This window comes from Chrysochloris asiatica, unplaced genomic scaffold (genome assembly GCF_000296735.1).
Source record: "Chrysochloris asiatica unplaced genomic scaffold, ChrAsi1.0 scaffold00130, whole genome shotgun sequence".
NCBI classification, from domain to species: Eukaryota; Metazoa; Chordata; class Mammalia; order Afrosoricida; family Chrysochloridae; genus Chrysochloris; species Chrysochloris asiatica.
In genome coordinates, this window is record NW_006408648.1 from 1,672,399 (window position 1) to 1,687,981 (window position 15,583).

The 15,583-nt window shown below is 46.6% G+C and overlaps 1 protein-coding gene across 3 annotated transcripts in view; it reads right to left on the reverse strand.

Moving 5' to 3' along the window:
• The window catches only part of SEMA5B (sema domain, seven thrombospondin repeats (type 1 and type 1-like), transmembrane domain (TM) and short cytoplasmic domain, (semaphorin) 5B), a 53,102-nt gene extending 38,735 nt beyond the window's left edge, over positions 1-14,367 (reverse strand). For 2 of the 3 annotated variants that reach the window (XM_006869360.1, XM_006869358.1), the window contains exons 1-3: positions 14,170-14,323; positions 8,836-8,935; positions 4,354-4,399 (exon numbers count right to left, since the gene is read on the reverse strand). In XM_006869360.1, coding sequence (XP_006869422.1) covers positions 4,354-4,399; positions 8,836-8,935; positions 14,170-14,323 — 300 coding nt within the window. Of the gene's footprint in view, positions 1-4,353; positions 4,400-8,835; positions 8,936-14,169 lie in introns of all 3 variants that reach the window. The other variant, XM_006869359.1, reaches the window with a different exon arrangement.
• Positions 14,368-15,583: the final 1,216 nt, after the last annotated feature.

Sequence of the window (15,583 nt, forward strand, 5' to 3'; positions counted from 1 at the left end):
CAGTGACTCTGTGTATTCCTTCCATCTTCTCTTGATGCTTTGTGCATCATTCAATAATTTGCCCAGATAATCTTTTAATATGAAAGTCAAGGCTTGAAATTTTTTTTCAGTTCCCCCATCTTGAGAAATGCTGACCATGTTCTTCCTTTTTGGTTTTCTGATTCCAGATCTTTGCACATTTTGTTCTAATATTTGGCTTGATCTTCTCGAGCTGACCTTTGAAATTTTCTGTTCAGATATTGGACCTCCTCATTTCTTCCATTTGCTTTAGCATGTCTACGCTGGAGATCAAGTTTCAGAGTCTCTTCTGACATTCATTTTGACCTTTTCTTTCTTGTCTTCTTAATGACTTTTTGCTTTCTTCATGTATGATGTTCTTGATGTCATTCCACAACTCTTCTGGTCTTCAGTCTTTAGTGTTTAATGTATCAAATTTGTTCTTCAGATGATCTCTAAATTCATGTGGGATATAGTCAAGGTCATATTTTGGCTCTCGTGGACTTGTTTTCATTTTCTTCAGCTTCAGTTTGAAATTGCATATGAGTAATTGATGGCCTGTTCCACAGTCTACCCTTGGCCTTGTTTTGACTGATGATATGGAGCTTTCCCATCGTCTCTTTCCCAAAATGTAGTCAATTTGATTTCTATGTATTCCATCTGGTGAGGTCCATGTGTATAGTTGTCTGCTTTGCTGTCTAAAGAAGGTATTTGAAATGTACAAATAATTGATTTTGCAAAATTCTATCATGCATTCTCTAGCATCATTTCTATCACCAAGGCCATAGTTTCCAACTACCGATCCTTCCTCTTTGCTCCCAACCTTTGCATTCCAATCACCATTAATGATCAATACATCCTGATTGCATGTTTGATCAATTTCAGATTGAAGTTGGTAGAATTCTTCTATTTCATCCTCACTGGCTTTAGTGGTTGGTGCATAAATTTGAGTAATAGTGGTATTAACTGGGCTTCCTTGTAGGCGCACGGATATTATCCTATCACAGATAGCGTTGTACCTCATGACTGATCTGGATATGTTCTTTTTGACAACGAACGCAACCCCATTCCTCTTCAATTTGTCATTTCTGGCATAGTAAGCCATGTGGTCATCAGATTCAAAATGGCCAATACCAGTCCATTTCAGCTCACTAATGCCTACGATATCTATGTTTATGCATTCCATTTCATTTTTGACAACTTCCAATTTTCCCAGATTCATACTTTGTACATTCCATGTTCTGGTTTTCAATGGATGTTCACAGCTGTTTCTTCATTTTGAGTTGTTCCCCATCAGCAAATGAAGGTCTCGAGGGCTTTATGACAATCTCGTCATCACAGTCAACTCTACTTTGAGGAGGCAGCTCTTCCCCATTCACATTTTGAGTGCCTTCCACCCCGAGGGGCTCATTTTCCGGCACTATATCTGACAGTGTTTCTCTGCTATTCATAAGGTTTTCAGTGACTAAAGATTCGGAAGTAGTCTGTCACTCCTTCTTCTTAGTCTGTCTTTATCTAGAAGCTCATCTGAAACCTGTCCACTGTGGGTGATCCTGCTGGTATTTAAAATACCGGTGGCATAGCTTTCAGAATCACAGCAACTCACGAGCCACCAGTACGACAAACTGACAGATGAATGGTGGCACCACTGTGTGTTGCATTTGTTAAATCCTCCATGGCTGCCAACGTCCCAACACCAGGGATTACCTTCAGAAGGAAGACTATGTGCCCGGTACCCTAGAGTTGTTCCCAAACAGGAAAGAGATTCAGATATGATGTCTCATGGGCATAATTTTTGTGTCAAGGAGTTGAGTCTGTCTCTCCTATGGATCTGAAATGACTAGGACCTTGTTTAGGACTGGGCCATGTGTGATTCTGCCACCTTAAGATTCCTTCTTCTTAGATAGGAAACTTAGGGGGCAGTGAGTTAACGTCAATAGGAAAGGAACAATTCCAAAAAGGAGGTCGAGAATGGTTGCACAGCTTGAAGAATGTAATCAATACCATTGAATTGTATGAGTAAAAAGCATTGACTTGGTGCATGTTTTGCTGCATATATTTTCAACAACATCTACAAAAAAATAAAGGAGATTCCTTTGTCTTCTCTTTTCCATGCCCACAGCTGCTGCCTTAGTTCACTCCTTCCCATCACTCACCTGGATGACTGCATTCTCTACACTGTATCAGATGATCTAAATACCACATCTGTTCATGCCACTTCTCTATTCAAACTCTCTAGTGGGTCCCCATTGTCTTAAAAATAAAATATGGACTCTTGTGCTCAGCAATCATGGTCCTCTGCCATGTGGCCTCTCTCTCCTCCAGGTCCTCATCTCCCTCTGCCTCCTGCACTCATACCCTCTGACCCAGCCACATCAAGTCCCTCAGCAGCTCCACGCTATTTCACACCTTTGTCTGGCAAACCCACCCTGCAAGTTCCAGCTCAAGGGCAGCTCCTTCTAGAAAGTCTTTGCAGACCCTGCTGAGCCCAGCAGATTCCTTAGGCTTCTGTGACCCTCTCCTTGCATGCTTCTCACAGAACTGCTATTTCTTTACACATCTATCCCTCTTTATCCCTTTGACCACTTTACTGGCCCAAAAGACCATCTTTGCAGACTTGGGGAACCAAAGAAAAAGTCAACTGCCTGGATGTCAGGTTATGATCTGGTCCTACTTGCTCCCACCACTTTGAACCTCCTTTGCACTGAGTTTCCTCAGGTCCTGCCTTGCTGGACTTGGCATCTTGGCTTCATTTTCTGTGAATGCCAACTGGAAAGTCTGAACTGGCTGCATGTGAGTGAGCTGGCAGGCAGGCCACAGGATGCTGCCTCTAGGAACTTCTCTTGCTTTGCTCCAGTCCAGGCCCCAGAACATGCCACATGGTTCCCAAACAGGAAAGAGATTCAGATATGATTTCTCATGTGCATAATTTTTGTGTCAAGGAATTGAGTCTATCTCTCCTTTGGATTTCAAAGGACTAGGACCTTGTTTAGGACTGGATCTGCCTTTAGTAGGTATTCAGCAAATGTTTATTGGGTGGGTGAGTGGATGGATAGGTGGGTTTGCAGGATAGATGGATGAATGGTGTTTTCTTTCAACTTGCCCTGATTCTTCCCTTCTGATGGGAGCACTTTTCCTGTTCCTTTATACCTACCTCACCTCTTGTCACTAGGCCAAGGGTTGCAATAGTAAAACCAGATGCAATTGAAAGAGAAGAGACCAGAATGTTATAACTACTCAGTGGGGAGGTCTTCTCTCCCAGATGGCCATTGTCGTTAAATGACACCAAACAGCCTAGCACTTGATTTAACTCCTCATACAATTCTCTCCTGGTGTGATGCTGTAGGATCAGCACTGGATATCGAGTCACAAGGTCGGCAGTTCAAACCTACAAGCGGCTCCTCGGAAACCCTATACAGGGTTGCTATGAGTCAGAACCGACTGGATAACACTTAACAACAACAGTTCTTTGAGGAGGTTCTATGCATCGCTCGTCCTCTTTCCTAGCTGTGCTGTGAGCCCTGGGGAGCAGAGACTCTGCTTTCTTTATGTCCCCTCAGTCCCCAGCTCAGTCCAGGTACACAGTAAGTGCTCAATGAACACTGGATCACTGGGAGACCAGCTAGCCCCCCTCCAGCCCAGAAATGAGAACAGAGGCTCTTCCCTGGTTGAAGGACGAGGATGAAGAAGAAATGCCCTTGTTTTCTCTAGAATGTTCAACCTCTGCAGAGTTGGTTTGGCGTCTGTTTTTCAATCTGGGATAAATGTTCTGGATCAAGGAGTTCCATTAAAACACCTCCCAGAGCACTTAGGGAATTATGCTAGGGGAGTCCTCCTTGGCAGCAGATAATAAATCAATCACAGCTCAATGAAAATGCTGAGTTGCAATAAGATCACTCAGGGCAAGCTGAGGAAGGAGGCCAGCAACACCTCTTTTCTTGAGGCCCAATCTCAGACCCCCTCCTGTGGATTTAGGCTCTGGACTTAGAATGACCATTCCTCCCAGTTTGCCCAGTGCTGTTTATTTTTAGAACTGAAAGCCCTGCATCTTCAGAACCCCTCAGTCCCAGGCAAACGGAGACAATTGGTCACCTTGGGTCATCACTAGCATCCCCAGTGTCCTTCCTAATTAGCAGCTCCTCAGGATCTTATATGTACACATGGACGCTGCCTCCACTTCCCAAATATCTCCCAATGGTTACCTTGATTGGTAGTGTCTGAGTCAGCGGTCAGTGAGACGAAGAAGTGAGTGCCATGACCAACCCCTAGGGGCTGAATTCTGAATCTTGTATTTGGTACTGCCCCCCCGCCCCCATACCTAGGAAATTCCATAGAAGGGGAGAAAAGCAAATGTACCTGAAGGAGGGAGGCATTGGCAAGGCTGAGTCTGAAGAGGTAGTTCCTGTGGAAACAGAAGCGAAATCAGAAGTCAAGCTGGTTTTGCACACAGAGCCCCCAGCAAACAGCATCCTGATTCATGGGGTACATGCGTTGGGTATCATGTCTTGTAGAAGCCTGTGGAGGGTGGACTCCTGGTGAGGAGATTTATCTCCAATCGCTCATTTAACCTTGATGGCAAGCTGGGGAATAGATGTAGAAAACCCCACTGTGTAGATGAAACAGGCACCAAGAAGTTGGGTAATTGGTCCAAGTCGCAGAGATAGTCAGTAAAGGAGTGGAGATTAAAGCCCAGACTTGTCTAATTTCAAAGTCAGTGCTATCCTACCCCTGGCCATTCAATAGGGCCAAAAAGAACCCCACCCCTACCTCCATGGTGCCAGTTTCTGTACAATTTAAAGTCCCACCAAGCTCTTGCGGGGACCATCCAGTCAGACTGTCCTCCTTCTTCCCCTACCTGCCCCACTCCCCACTCATCACATGGACCAGCCACATCTCTGGCTCCCAGCCGTGGGTCCCTGGGGTCCTGTTTGCCTCCTTATCTTCTTCAGTCCTGCCACAGTCAGCAACTCTGGAATAGCCTTCTCTTCTGGACCAGACCTTCCCATTACCACCTTGCTGGTCTTCCTGTGTCCTCTTGTCCAGGTCCTCAGGGCCTCTCCCTCACAGTCCAACCTGCACCAGGCTGCCAGACGCATCTTCCTCAAACACAGTTTTCATCATATCAGCCTGCTGCTCAAAAGCCTTAAATCATTATAACGATGATGATAATAATGACAGTAAGCAGGTGCTTACTGCACAGTAAAGTGTCAGGCACTGCTGACATGGCTGTGTATGGATCTGGATCCAGAGGCCCACTTAATGTGGACTCAGAAGTGGTTAGGCTGGCAGAGCCCCCTGGTTGGAGTTCAGGAAAATGACTTCAGGTTCACAATGCAGAGACCCTGAGGATTCCTGCTAGCCACTGAAAAAATTAACGCCTTCTGAGAGCCTTAATTTTTTGTATCTATAAAATGGAGAAACTATTGCCTTTCTTATTTCACAGGAGGCCTGGTGATGCTGTGGCCTAGGCAATCAAACCTACCAGCCACTCCACAGGAGAAAGACATGGCTGTGGTGGTGGTGGTTATGTGTCGTGGAGTTGATTTCGACTCATAGTGACCCTGCATAGGGTTTCTGAGGCTGTAAATCTTTATGGGAGCAGAATGCCTCATCTTTTTCCCATGGAACAGCTGGTAGTTTCGAAGTGTTGACTTGAGGTTAGCAGCCCAACTCATAACCACTACGCTACCAGAGCTCCTTGACATGACTGTAGACTACCAGAAAGATCTGTAGTCTCAGAAACCCTATGTAGGGTCACTATGAGCCGGAATCAGCTGGATGGTCGTGGGTTAATGCTTGCCTTTCTTAATTCATAAGAGCTTGGGGAAGGAAAACTTGCACGTTACAAGGCTTTTATCAACAACAAGTAGATAAGTCTTGGTTCCTCCTATGAATGTTTTTTCTTTCTATTTTATATCTTCTTTGGCTATTCCTCTTGTGGTTTCTAAAATTTTAGAAACAATGACTCTAGAAAATTCCGACCTATTTCAGCTGTACTGAGAAAAAAAAATGAAGGAAAAAGCTATGGAGTGGGCCAGGAAGAAAAGGAGAGGCCTTGTTGAATGAATCCAGGAACCTCTCTCTTCCCAGCTCGTCTCCAGCTCAGCTTCTCCACTGGCCTGTGTCTGGGCGGGCCTCACTGGGGACCTTGGCTCCAGACCTCTGCTGTCCCTTCTCAGACCTTCCACTCCCTCAGGTCCCAGGAGAGCTTCTCCGCCCCATCCCTCTGAGCTGGGGACAGATGGACTCAGGCTTTATGGTTCTGCCCCAGCTGTCTGCTCAGGTAACAGAGGCATCTGCTCACAGCTTTAAAAAATTAGGGGAAACATTGCATCACTTAATTCACTGTTATTCCATCAAAAATCATTCATCACAGTCTGTTCTTCTGGGAGATGAGAACAGAGAAATAGTTGTAGCCTGACCCACCCTCAATCCCTTATGGAGTAAGGCAGGCGAGGTATGAATGAATACACAGTTTCCAGCCTGAATTCCTGAGGCCCAAGGGGGTCAAGAAGAATGAAAAAAAAAAAAAAAAAAAAAAACTGTTCAGGCAGAAGAGGAAGGAAAGAAGCCTAGAGAAGGGAGGATGAGAAAGAAGCGAAGGATAGGCTATGTTCATTCCAAGGAGAGTGAGTGGTCACTCAGGACTCATTTCCTCCATCAATTATCTGAAACACAGCCAGGCTCAAGATCCCAGGAAAATGTGTGCCTCCCCTGTTTGTGCAGAAGGCCCCAGACACAGAAAGCAATAAGCACTGTTACATTTGGATTGTGAAGGGAAACCCTGGAGTGGGTCAGGAAGAGCAGTATGACCACAGATAAGTTACTTAACCTTTCAGACCCTCAGTTTACACATCCATAAAATGGGGTAATCATAGAATCCCCATCCTGGGGTTACTGTGACATGCGGGTGGTAGGTACCACATGTATGGTGCAGAACATCAATTAATTCCCTTTCACAGATTGCAAAACCATTACAACCCTTGCTTCACAACAGCCCTACATGATTAGTAAGATAAGGACGATAGCCTAGATTTTACAGATGGGAAACTGAGGCTCAAAAGTCAAGGTCAAGATCACCCCAGCTCATCTGAGTCTACTCCAGGGCTCTATCCTTGACTTGTCTCTTTTTCATACAGCACATGAAGTCACAGAGACATGAAGGAAGCTCACAGTTTAAGGTGGTCCGTTAGTTACATGGTATACCCCAGAAATGACAACTTGTGGAGGATACCCTCTCCCAAACTGCAGACAAGCTCAGTTAGAACCTCTGGGCTAGGAGTGTCTAAAAAAGATCAGTTGAGTCAAACTTGATAGATAACACTAATGTAGCCGAAAGAATGTTAGCCCCGCAGTTAGGAGACCTGGGTTCTAATTTCCACATTCTTTTGCGATCTTGTTGTGTGATCATGGGAAGGTCCCTCTCAGGGCTTCTGCTTCTTTATGTTTTCAGGGAAGCTGGATTAGACCAGTGAATCTCAAACTTAAGCATGCGTTAGAATCACCCAGAGAGCGTATTAAAACTTCCAGAGTTTCTAACCCAGTAAGGCTGGCGTAGAGCCTACAGACTTGCATTTCTAGCAAGTTTCCAGGTGATGCTGATCATGCTACTACTGCGGGTTCAGAACCATGCTGTGAACCCCACTGGAGCAGACTACCCTTAAGCTCCCTTCCCTACTATATCTGATAGTCTATCGTTTTGTAAGGAGTAGAGTCCTGGTGTGGCACTGTGTGGTGCTGTGGACTAATGCATCAGACTGCAAAGTCGTTTGAACTGCAAGATTGGTGGTTCAAGCTCACCATTTGCTCCTTGGAAACCCTATACAGGGTCGCTATGGGTTGGAATTGACTCTACAGCACTTAACAATAACAACAGCTTCACTCTATGGAGTCCTGGTGTGGCGCTGTGGGTTAATGCGCTATATAATCATTTAAACAACCAAAGGGCACATTCTGTAAGCCTGCCTCCTGTCTGCCAGCACACAGCCTTCATTTTGCCATGAGTCTAGAGTCCTCAGCTGCTCTATCTTTCCATGTCCTCATCTCTGCCGCCATTTCACTCCATAAAGTTTTGACAAATGCTCCCAAGAGAATTTTGTGTTGAACATGGGATCTGGATCTATACTAGTTGCCAGCGAGTTGATTCTGACATTGACAAATCTATTGTTGTTGTTGTTGTGAAGTGCCAGCGAGTTGGTTCCAACCCACAGCGACCCTGTATAGGGTTTCCGAGGAGAAGCTGGTGAACTTGAATTGACAAATCTATAGGATAGAGTAAAACAGTCCCATAAGTTTTCCAAGGCTGTAAACTTTGTGGAAGCTGAGTGTCGCATCTTTCTTTCAAAGAACTAATAATGGTAGGCTCGAAGTGCCAATTTTTGTTAGTAGTTGGGCATTTAACGAATGCACCACCAGAGTGCCTTTGGGATTTGGATAGTGGGTGTACACGGTCTAAAGAAGGTCAGGTAATAGAGAAGTGAGATCCTTGATAAAAGGAATAATTGTCTGCCTCTGGCTGTCCCCAGGTGCAGGTGACCAGCTGGCCAGCAGGGGGCTCCTGGGCACCTTCTCTGTGGGGAGCTCCCTGGGAGGACTCCAACCGGCAGGTCCCAACAGCCTGGCAGGGAAGAGGGTGAGAGGTGGGCAGCAAATGCCCCTGCTCTCAATAACTGAGGTGTGTGGCTTGTTGAGATCCAGAGGTGTATGGGTCACATCCCACCACCCCCTCCAAGCCACTATACTATCCCTTCTGAGGAGAACACACACTAGACACAGAGAGGGTCTGGCAGAGAATCAACCCAAGTCCAGGAAGCATCCTCATTTCAGGTTCCTCATTACCTGGCTCCTACGATGAGCTGGTTCCTGGGGGGATCCAGGGCAAGCTGGGAGAAGTCTCGTGCTCCAGGGTAGGTGAAGTTAGAGACCCAGGGCTTCAGATCTGGAAGAAGGAGAGGCAACCATTCAGTTACTGTCTTGTCAGGGGCTCCCAGCTGCGCCAGTGGCACACCAGAGAAAAGGAAGGAGTGAAGTCAAGGTAAAGTGGGGCAGGAGGCACCCAGGAGGCCTGGGTTCTGACCCTTCTCTGTTTGTAGCTATGTGACATTCTTGTCATGCTCCGAAGTTCAGAGAAGGGCTCTACCTCTCCTCAGCTGCCCAAGGGGAAACTTGAATTGTCCTTGACTCCTCCCAGACTCTCACCAGCCACATTGAACAAACCAGCAAACCTTGTGTGTTCTATCTCCAAAGTGTCTCTGAAACCCACCAGCTTCTCCTCACCACCCCATTATCCCCCTCTGCATCCTCCACTCTTGAAGCTGCCATTGTCTCTTGCCTGAACTGGTCTCCTGCCTTCCACTCCTTGGGACCATTTCTCACAGAGAAACCTTTCTAAAATGCAAACCTGGTTATGCCACTCTGCAACTCTAAACCCTTCAATCCCTCCCAGTTGTTCCCAGGAAAATCCTAAATTCTTATGGCTTATAAGGCCTTTGGATTTTGGCCCCACTTTCTTCCCAAGTCAAATACCTGGCACTTGTTAGATGCTCACTTAATTCTTTAGTGACTGACTGTAGGTGGAGGCATGATGCTTCACCTCTTAAATTTCTCCTCAAGCTTCCCACCCAGCCACACTAAACCAGAACTCTGAGCACCTCCCCAGTCCATCCCACAAGAGCCTACAAAACCCTTAAGTTTCTGTTCTCCCTCTGTGGAAGTGTCTCTTAACACCATTCTCACCCTTGCCTTCTCCAAGAAACTTTCCCTGATTTCCCCAGACCAGGAGTAAAAGTATACTCCTATACTTTTCTGCTATCCCAACCCCCACCTTGCTGCTGTATATAGCCTGGTGGTTTACCTTCAGGGACAAGAAAAATCTTACTCCTGAAATACCCAGACCCGATCCAGCAGCCAACAGTGTCTGAATGAATAAGCGAATAATCTTCAACTCCCATTTGTGTGAGGAGAAGAAGATCTTCAAATAAGTCTCTACAGAGGTGGGAGGTAGGAAGGCAGGTGGGGGAGGTAGGAAGGCAGGTGGGAGAGGTCTCTCCTCTGCCTCCAAGGAAGGCTCTTCCTAGCCAAGACCAAAGCCTTTCTCAGGGAGTGGGTGGAATAGAGGAGATCTTCCAGTTCTCTTGGTGGGTGGGAAGAGTGGACTAGGGAGGGTGTCCCCAGAGAACATCACCAGCTGATTTCCTTTTTCACTTAAAGCTAGAGACCCTATTACCCCGTAACAGCTTGCCTCAGCCCATCCTCATGGGTGTGAGGGGAATTGGCATCATTGGTAAGGTGAGCGTCACAGGACAGAGAACTTTTAAATCCATGAGGTGCTTTAGTGGCCAGCTCACAGAAGGCTCAAAGGAGGGTGTGTGTAGGTGAGAGAAAAAGGTGTGTGCACTCAATGTGTGTGTGTGTGTGTGTGTGTGTGAAATCTAAGGGAAATAAATCATTGCTCATTATCCCTCCACCACAGAGTAAAAACAGCCCTTCATTTCTGCACGACAGGCAAACACTTAATCGCTCCCTGGAGAACTGGAGGTTTTGCGAATTGGATGTTTTTCAGAAAACTGTGATATGCACGATTTGAAAAAAAAAAAGAAGGGGGAGGGGAAGGAGTTCTGCAGCAAAATGAAACAAACCCTTTGGGCCTGCCTCTGCTCTCCAGCAGGTGACCAGAGGTTGGCAAGAATTGTCACATAGTGTCAATAGTGTCTGGATAATATCAATAGGTGTAAGGAGTAGACCTGGGTCAGGGGTGGGCTGGTTTTTATCTGACCTCAGGACCAACGCAGAGATCCTACTACCTTAGAGACTAAGCCACGGGACCACCTCCTCCAGGAAGCCTCCCTTGATTATAAACCTTTCCACTGATCATTATTTTGTTCCACATTCTCTCTGCCCGCCCTTTCTGTTCCGTTCACACTGTGTGTTACTGTTACTCTGAATGAGTTCAAGTTTGTTTTCTGTGTGTATATGTTGGGGTGGGGTGAGGGTATGTATGGTGTTTGTAAGGTGAGGGGTTTACTTGCCCCCATCAGAGTGTGTACTCCCCAACAGTATCCACTAGGTTACCTTTTAATTCCTTCCTTTTCTGGGCAACTGAATGAAGGAAGGGGTGGCATGGCTGGTCTGCTGCAAATTCTGGGAGAAACCCCATTGGGGAGCTTCTCAGCTCATTCTTCCTTCAGGACTCTTCTTAAGGAGAAAGCAGAGGAAGAAGGCACAGGGCAGGAGCTGGGATGATGATGGGGTGTGCTGGGGTAAGGGGAGTGGACAGTGGTACGTCCTACTAGTTTCTAGCTCTGAAGGGATGGACTTGGGCAGGGGGGTAGTGGCGAGGGGGAGAGAGGTGTTCTAGCACAATTTGGTGATCCTGGGGGAGTAGACTTGGGAAGGGAGCCAGCCTCCTCTTATTAACCAGGCAAAGGGGACCAGAAGGAAGGCTGTCTTTAAAACACCAAGCACGTTCCGAGCTCCGTGTGCAGTGGAGGCTTTGGACGGCGACTCTAAGAGACAAATGACATTCTCCATGACGCGCCTGTGATTTTAATTATAGTCAGTTCAATTACCCACTTTGTGGATTAACCACTGCCAATGCTTAACTCCAGACTGGCTTCTTTCTCCCTACCGCTTAGAATGGAGTAATCCGCAGGCCAAAGGGAAGGAAGCACAGGTAGACCGCTCCCCCCACCACGCCCACTCCCCCCAAGAAATCCATAGCAGGAAATTTAACCTTACCAAACAGCAAAAATGTCAGTCTGTCAGATTCCACAACTGGCAGTTCCTCTAGGGTATTTAGGGGTTATTCACAGATCAGTCAGGTGTAGGGGGAGAGGGAAGCTCACAGCTACGCGGTTAGAAGCCTACAGAGCAGTTAGAAATAGTGTTGCATCTGACAGGATCTTGGAAGCTGAGGGTTGGTGTTGTGCTGGGTTTATGCCAACTTCCCCAGAATAGCCATCACCAAGAGCACAGTCACCCAGCATGAACGTGTCCCTACTGTGTGCTTAGCAGTGGTAAGAGATGGGGAGGACAAGAGACTTGGTCCAAGACCAACTGTGCAGGGGACCAGTGGAAGTCCTGGGGACAGTAAATGAACAATAAGAGATAGCAAGTGCTCAGAGGAAGCTCTTGTTCACCTCTGAGGCCTCACAGCACCTGCTCTGTGCCTGGCGCCAAGCTGGGCCTAATAAAAGTTTGGTGAATGGATAGAAAGCCCCAAAGCTGTCAAAGAGAAGAAGGGTCTGAGGTAGCAGAGTGGGGTAGGGTAGGATGGGGGAGGCCAAGAGGTGGGAGAGAGTGCAGGGCGGGGGAAGAAAAGTAGAGGTAATTCAGACAAAATTAGGAAGAAGTGGTCACTTGACATCAATCACCTTTGTCAGTGTGGGCCTCAGACCTTCATTCGAAGAGGGTGGGAATCAGTGTCATTCAAGTAATTCACAGCTGAAGATCAAAAATGGCCTCAAAGAGACCATGGTGAAGTTGCATAACATGATGAACATTATTAATGTCATTGAGATATACATGTAATAACGGTTGAGTTGGCAAATGTTTGCTATTTACCATGATAATAAAAAGTGACGTTAAGGAACCCAGGTACCTAAGCAACATCAGTTTGCCCAATACAGACCATCCTGGCTGGGGGATAGGGATTCTTCGGCCTTTACAATAAGCCAGAGGAAAAGTTCCCCCAGCAAAGCCCTTAGGAGGAAATGTTTCACTAGGAACTGTCACAGGGGACCCCCAACATGTGGAGCACAGCCCTAAGAATTCCCATTTTGTTCCCCTGGTCCCTTTCAGTCTTTCTCCTCAGTGACAGCCACCAGTACTCCGGGAGCCATCTGAGGGTGTGTGCACGTTTTGTAGTCATAAAGACATTGCTAATTTACTTTAATCCACTTAAGCCTTCAAAGCCTCAAATCCCAGCTCAAACAAGACAGCACGGAGAAGACAGCTGGGGACCTTCCTCCCAGAGATAGGAGGCAGCCCACAGCTGGGAATCCTATACTTCTCTAATATCCCAGCCTCATTACTTGGCAAGTCCCAACTCTTATCCATACCCCAACCCCCATAAAAAGTCCCATACCAATTCCAGATTCATTAATTTATTTTTCTGCTTGGATTTCCATCATTCCCACAGAGAAGAACAGTGTGTCTCCTGACTAGGACACCTGAGGGTCGCCGGAGGACCCCATCATAAGCACCTGCTTGACCTGCTGTGGGCACTGTGGAAAGAGCACTGGATGGAGAGTTGAGGAGACTAGCACTGAGGCCTGGCTCTGACCAGTCTCTCTGACTCTGTATGCCTCAGTCTTCCCATTTGCCTCGTCTGCCTTCCAGGGTTATTGTGGAGAGGAAACAAGTCAGTGTTGGTCAGACTGAAGAAGCTGGGGACACCTGAAACTGCACCTGCAGATCGCAGTGTGTGCCACTGCACAGGCATCGGATCCTCCGCATTACCAACCAGGAACCTGCAAGCAGATTAACTAACAGGTAAGGAGCTCTGTACCTGTGCTGTGCTTTGTTTTATTTTAGATTCTCATCGAATGCATATGCAAATTTTAGAAATGATTATTGAGAATTTATTTCCTCCTCGGAATATGCCCAGCAACCCACAGACCCCAGTTTGGGAAACACTTTAATAGGATGCACCAATGTTCTCCCTTGACGGACAGGAGTTACTTGGCACCTGGGCCCCTTTCCCTGGGAGCTCCAAACAAGGGCCTTCCTACAGCTGTCTTAGAGGGAAGGCAGCTTTCTGGAGACATCCAAACATTTCTTAATGAGTGAGTCATCCTCATTTTTCCTTCAGGGAAGCCAAGAACTGGAGCCCATGTTTCCAGAAGAGCTAGAGTTGAGACTACAACCTACTTCCGACCTACTTCCAACCAGCCTTCTACAACTTTGTTCTTCAGCAAATTGTCCCAGAAAAAGACAGCTTAAAGCACTCCCTCCAAGTCACCATGGATGAAGGGCCTGAGTACATTACCTGGAGACTAAATAAGATTCCTCCAACCCATCACTGACTATCTTTCTTAAGACATCTATCTATCCACAAAGGAAGAGTCTCAGTATTCTACTGGGAAAGGTATGTCCCAGGGACTTCCATCTCTCAGAAAGGCCGAAATCCTTCTGGGTACAGTCAGTACAGAAAAGTCAGGAGGTGGCTCTCACCTTCAAAGGCCACAATGGGGTGCTCCCTCAGGGTGCATAGCTGCTGCTCACTGGTGGGTTCACTGGAGACGTCCTGGGAGCTGGAGAGGTGGAACACTAGCAACGTGAGGCTGGGCATCAAGAGGGTGACAGCCAGGGGTCCTGGCACCACCATGGTGTGGCCTGTCCGCAGTCCTAGCTCCTGGAGGCTGCCTGGGAGAAGACCTGCAATGCAAACACTCTGTCTTACCAAGGGGCTTTCACCATCAGTGCCCACTGCTCGGAATTTCCTCCTAGTTTTCATTGGCCCCACGGTGGTTTTCTTTTTCCTGTTTAAGTAAATTCTTATTTTATTTATGCTATTCAGAGTTTACTCCATTCTAATAATGCAAAAGTTATAGATCACATCTTGAAAACGAATTTTCCTTGTAATGGTATTCTAGGCAACACTGATAAATTACAAGGCCTTTTCTATTATGATCCCAAATGGTTTAAAATTAGTTCTGATGATAAAGGTGGTATTCTTAGGGATAAAGATGGATTGTTTAATAAATGGACATGGGACAGCTAGGTAGTCATTGATAAAGTTGGGTCCACACTCATATCTTATGCTAGGAAAAACTCCAAATGGATAAAAGATTTAAGTATTAAAAATAAAACTGCAGGGCAGTGAATTGCTTCATATGTCATTTTTACTCATAGTCTTTGTAACTCCCCACCACCCCCAAAACAATTTTACCCTGATGAGTCTGGATAAGAAAAGGTGGGAGAAGATGCTGATAGGATGATAGTTGTGGTTGAACAGAGTTCACCATGATTATAAAAAACTTGGAACTCTTAACATAGATTTAAAATAAACCATCTCAGAAGCAGGAGCAGGGGTCTCATTGCTATTAAAGAAGAGCCAGGAGTGGAACGTATCCTTTGGACCCTGAGATCCCTGCCTGCTGAACCTCATCCACCCAGGGCCAGAAAGCTGTGACACCAGAGAAATGGCAGGGCCAGCAGCAGAACCATGAGTCAGAGCATGAGGCAGCATGATGGGCTTTTCAGTCCACTGAGCAAGTAAAGCTGAGTGACTTTGGATAAGAGGTTTGCTCGCAGAGTGTGGTGCCTCCAGACACTTAACTGGGGGAACTAGATTGGTTGGCTGTGGAGCTAGAAGTTGAGGTTTATGCTGAACTGGTGTGTTCTGTGGGTATTTACCAGCAGGGCTAAGGAGCTTTGTAATGTTAGCTGGGCAGAGAAAGACTTGCTTGTGGGCATGGTTGAGGAGAGGCTGTCCTGATGGAACAACTGTGTCTGGAGCATTTTCCGAGCCTGAATTATAAGCTGTTAACTTGCCTAATCAACCCCATAACTGTAGTTATGCTGTCTGAGTTCTGTGTGGCCATTGTGATGAATTATTGAACCCAGCTAAGTAGACAGGGCTTTG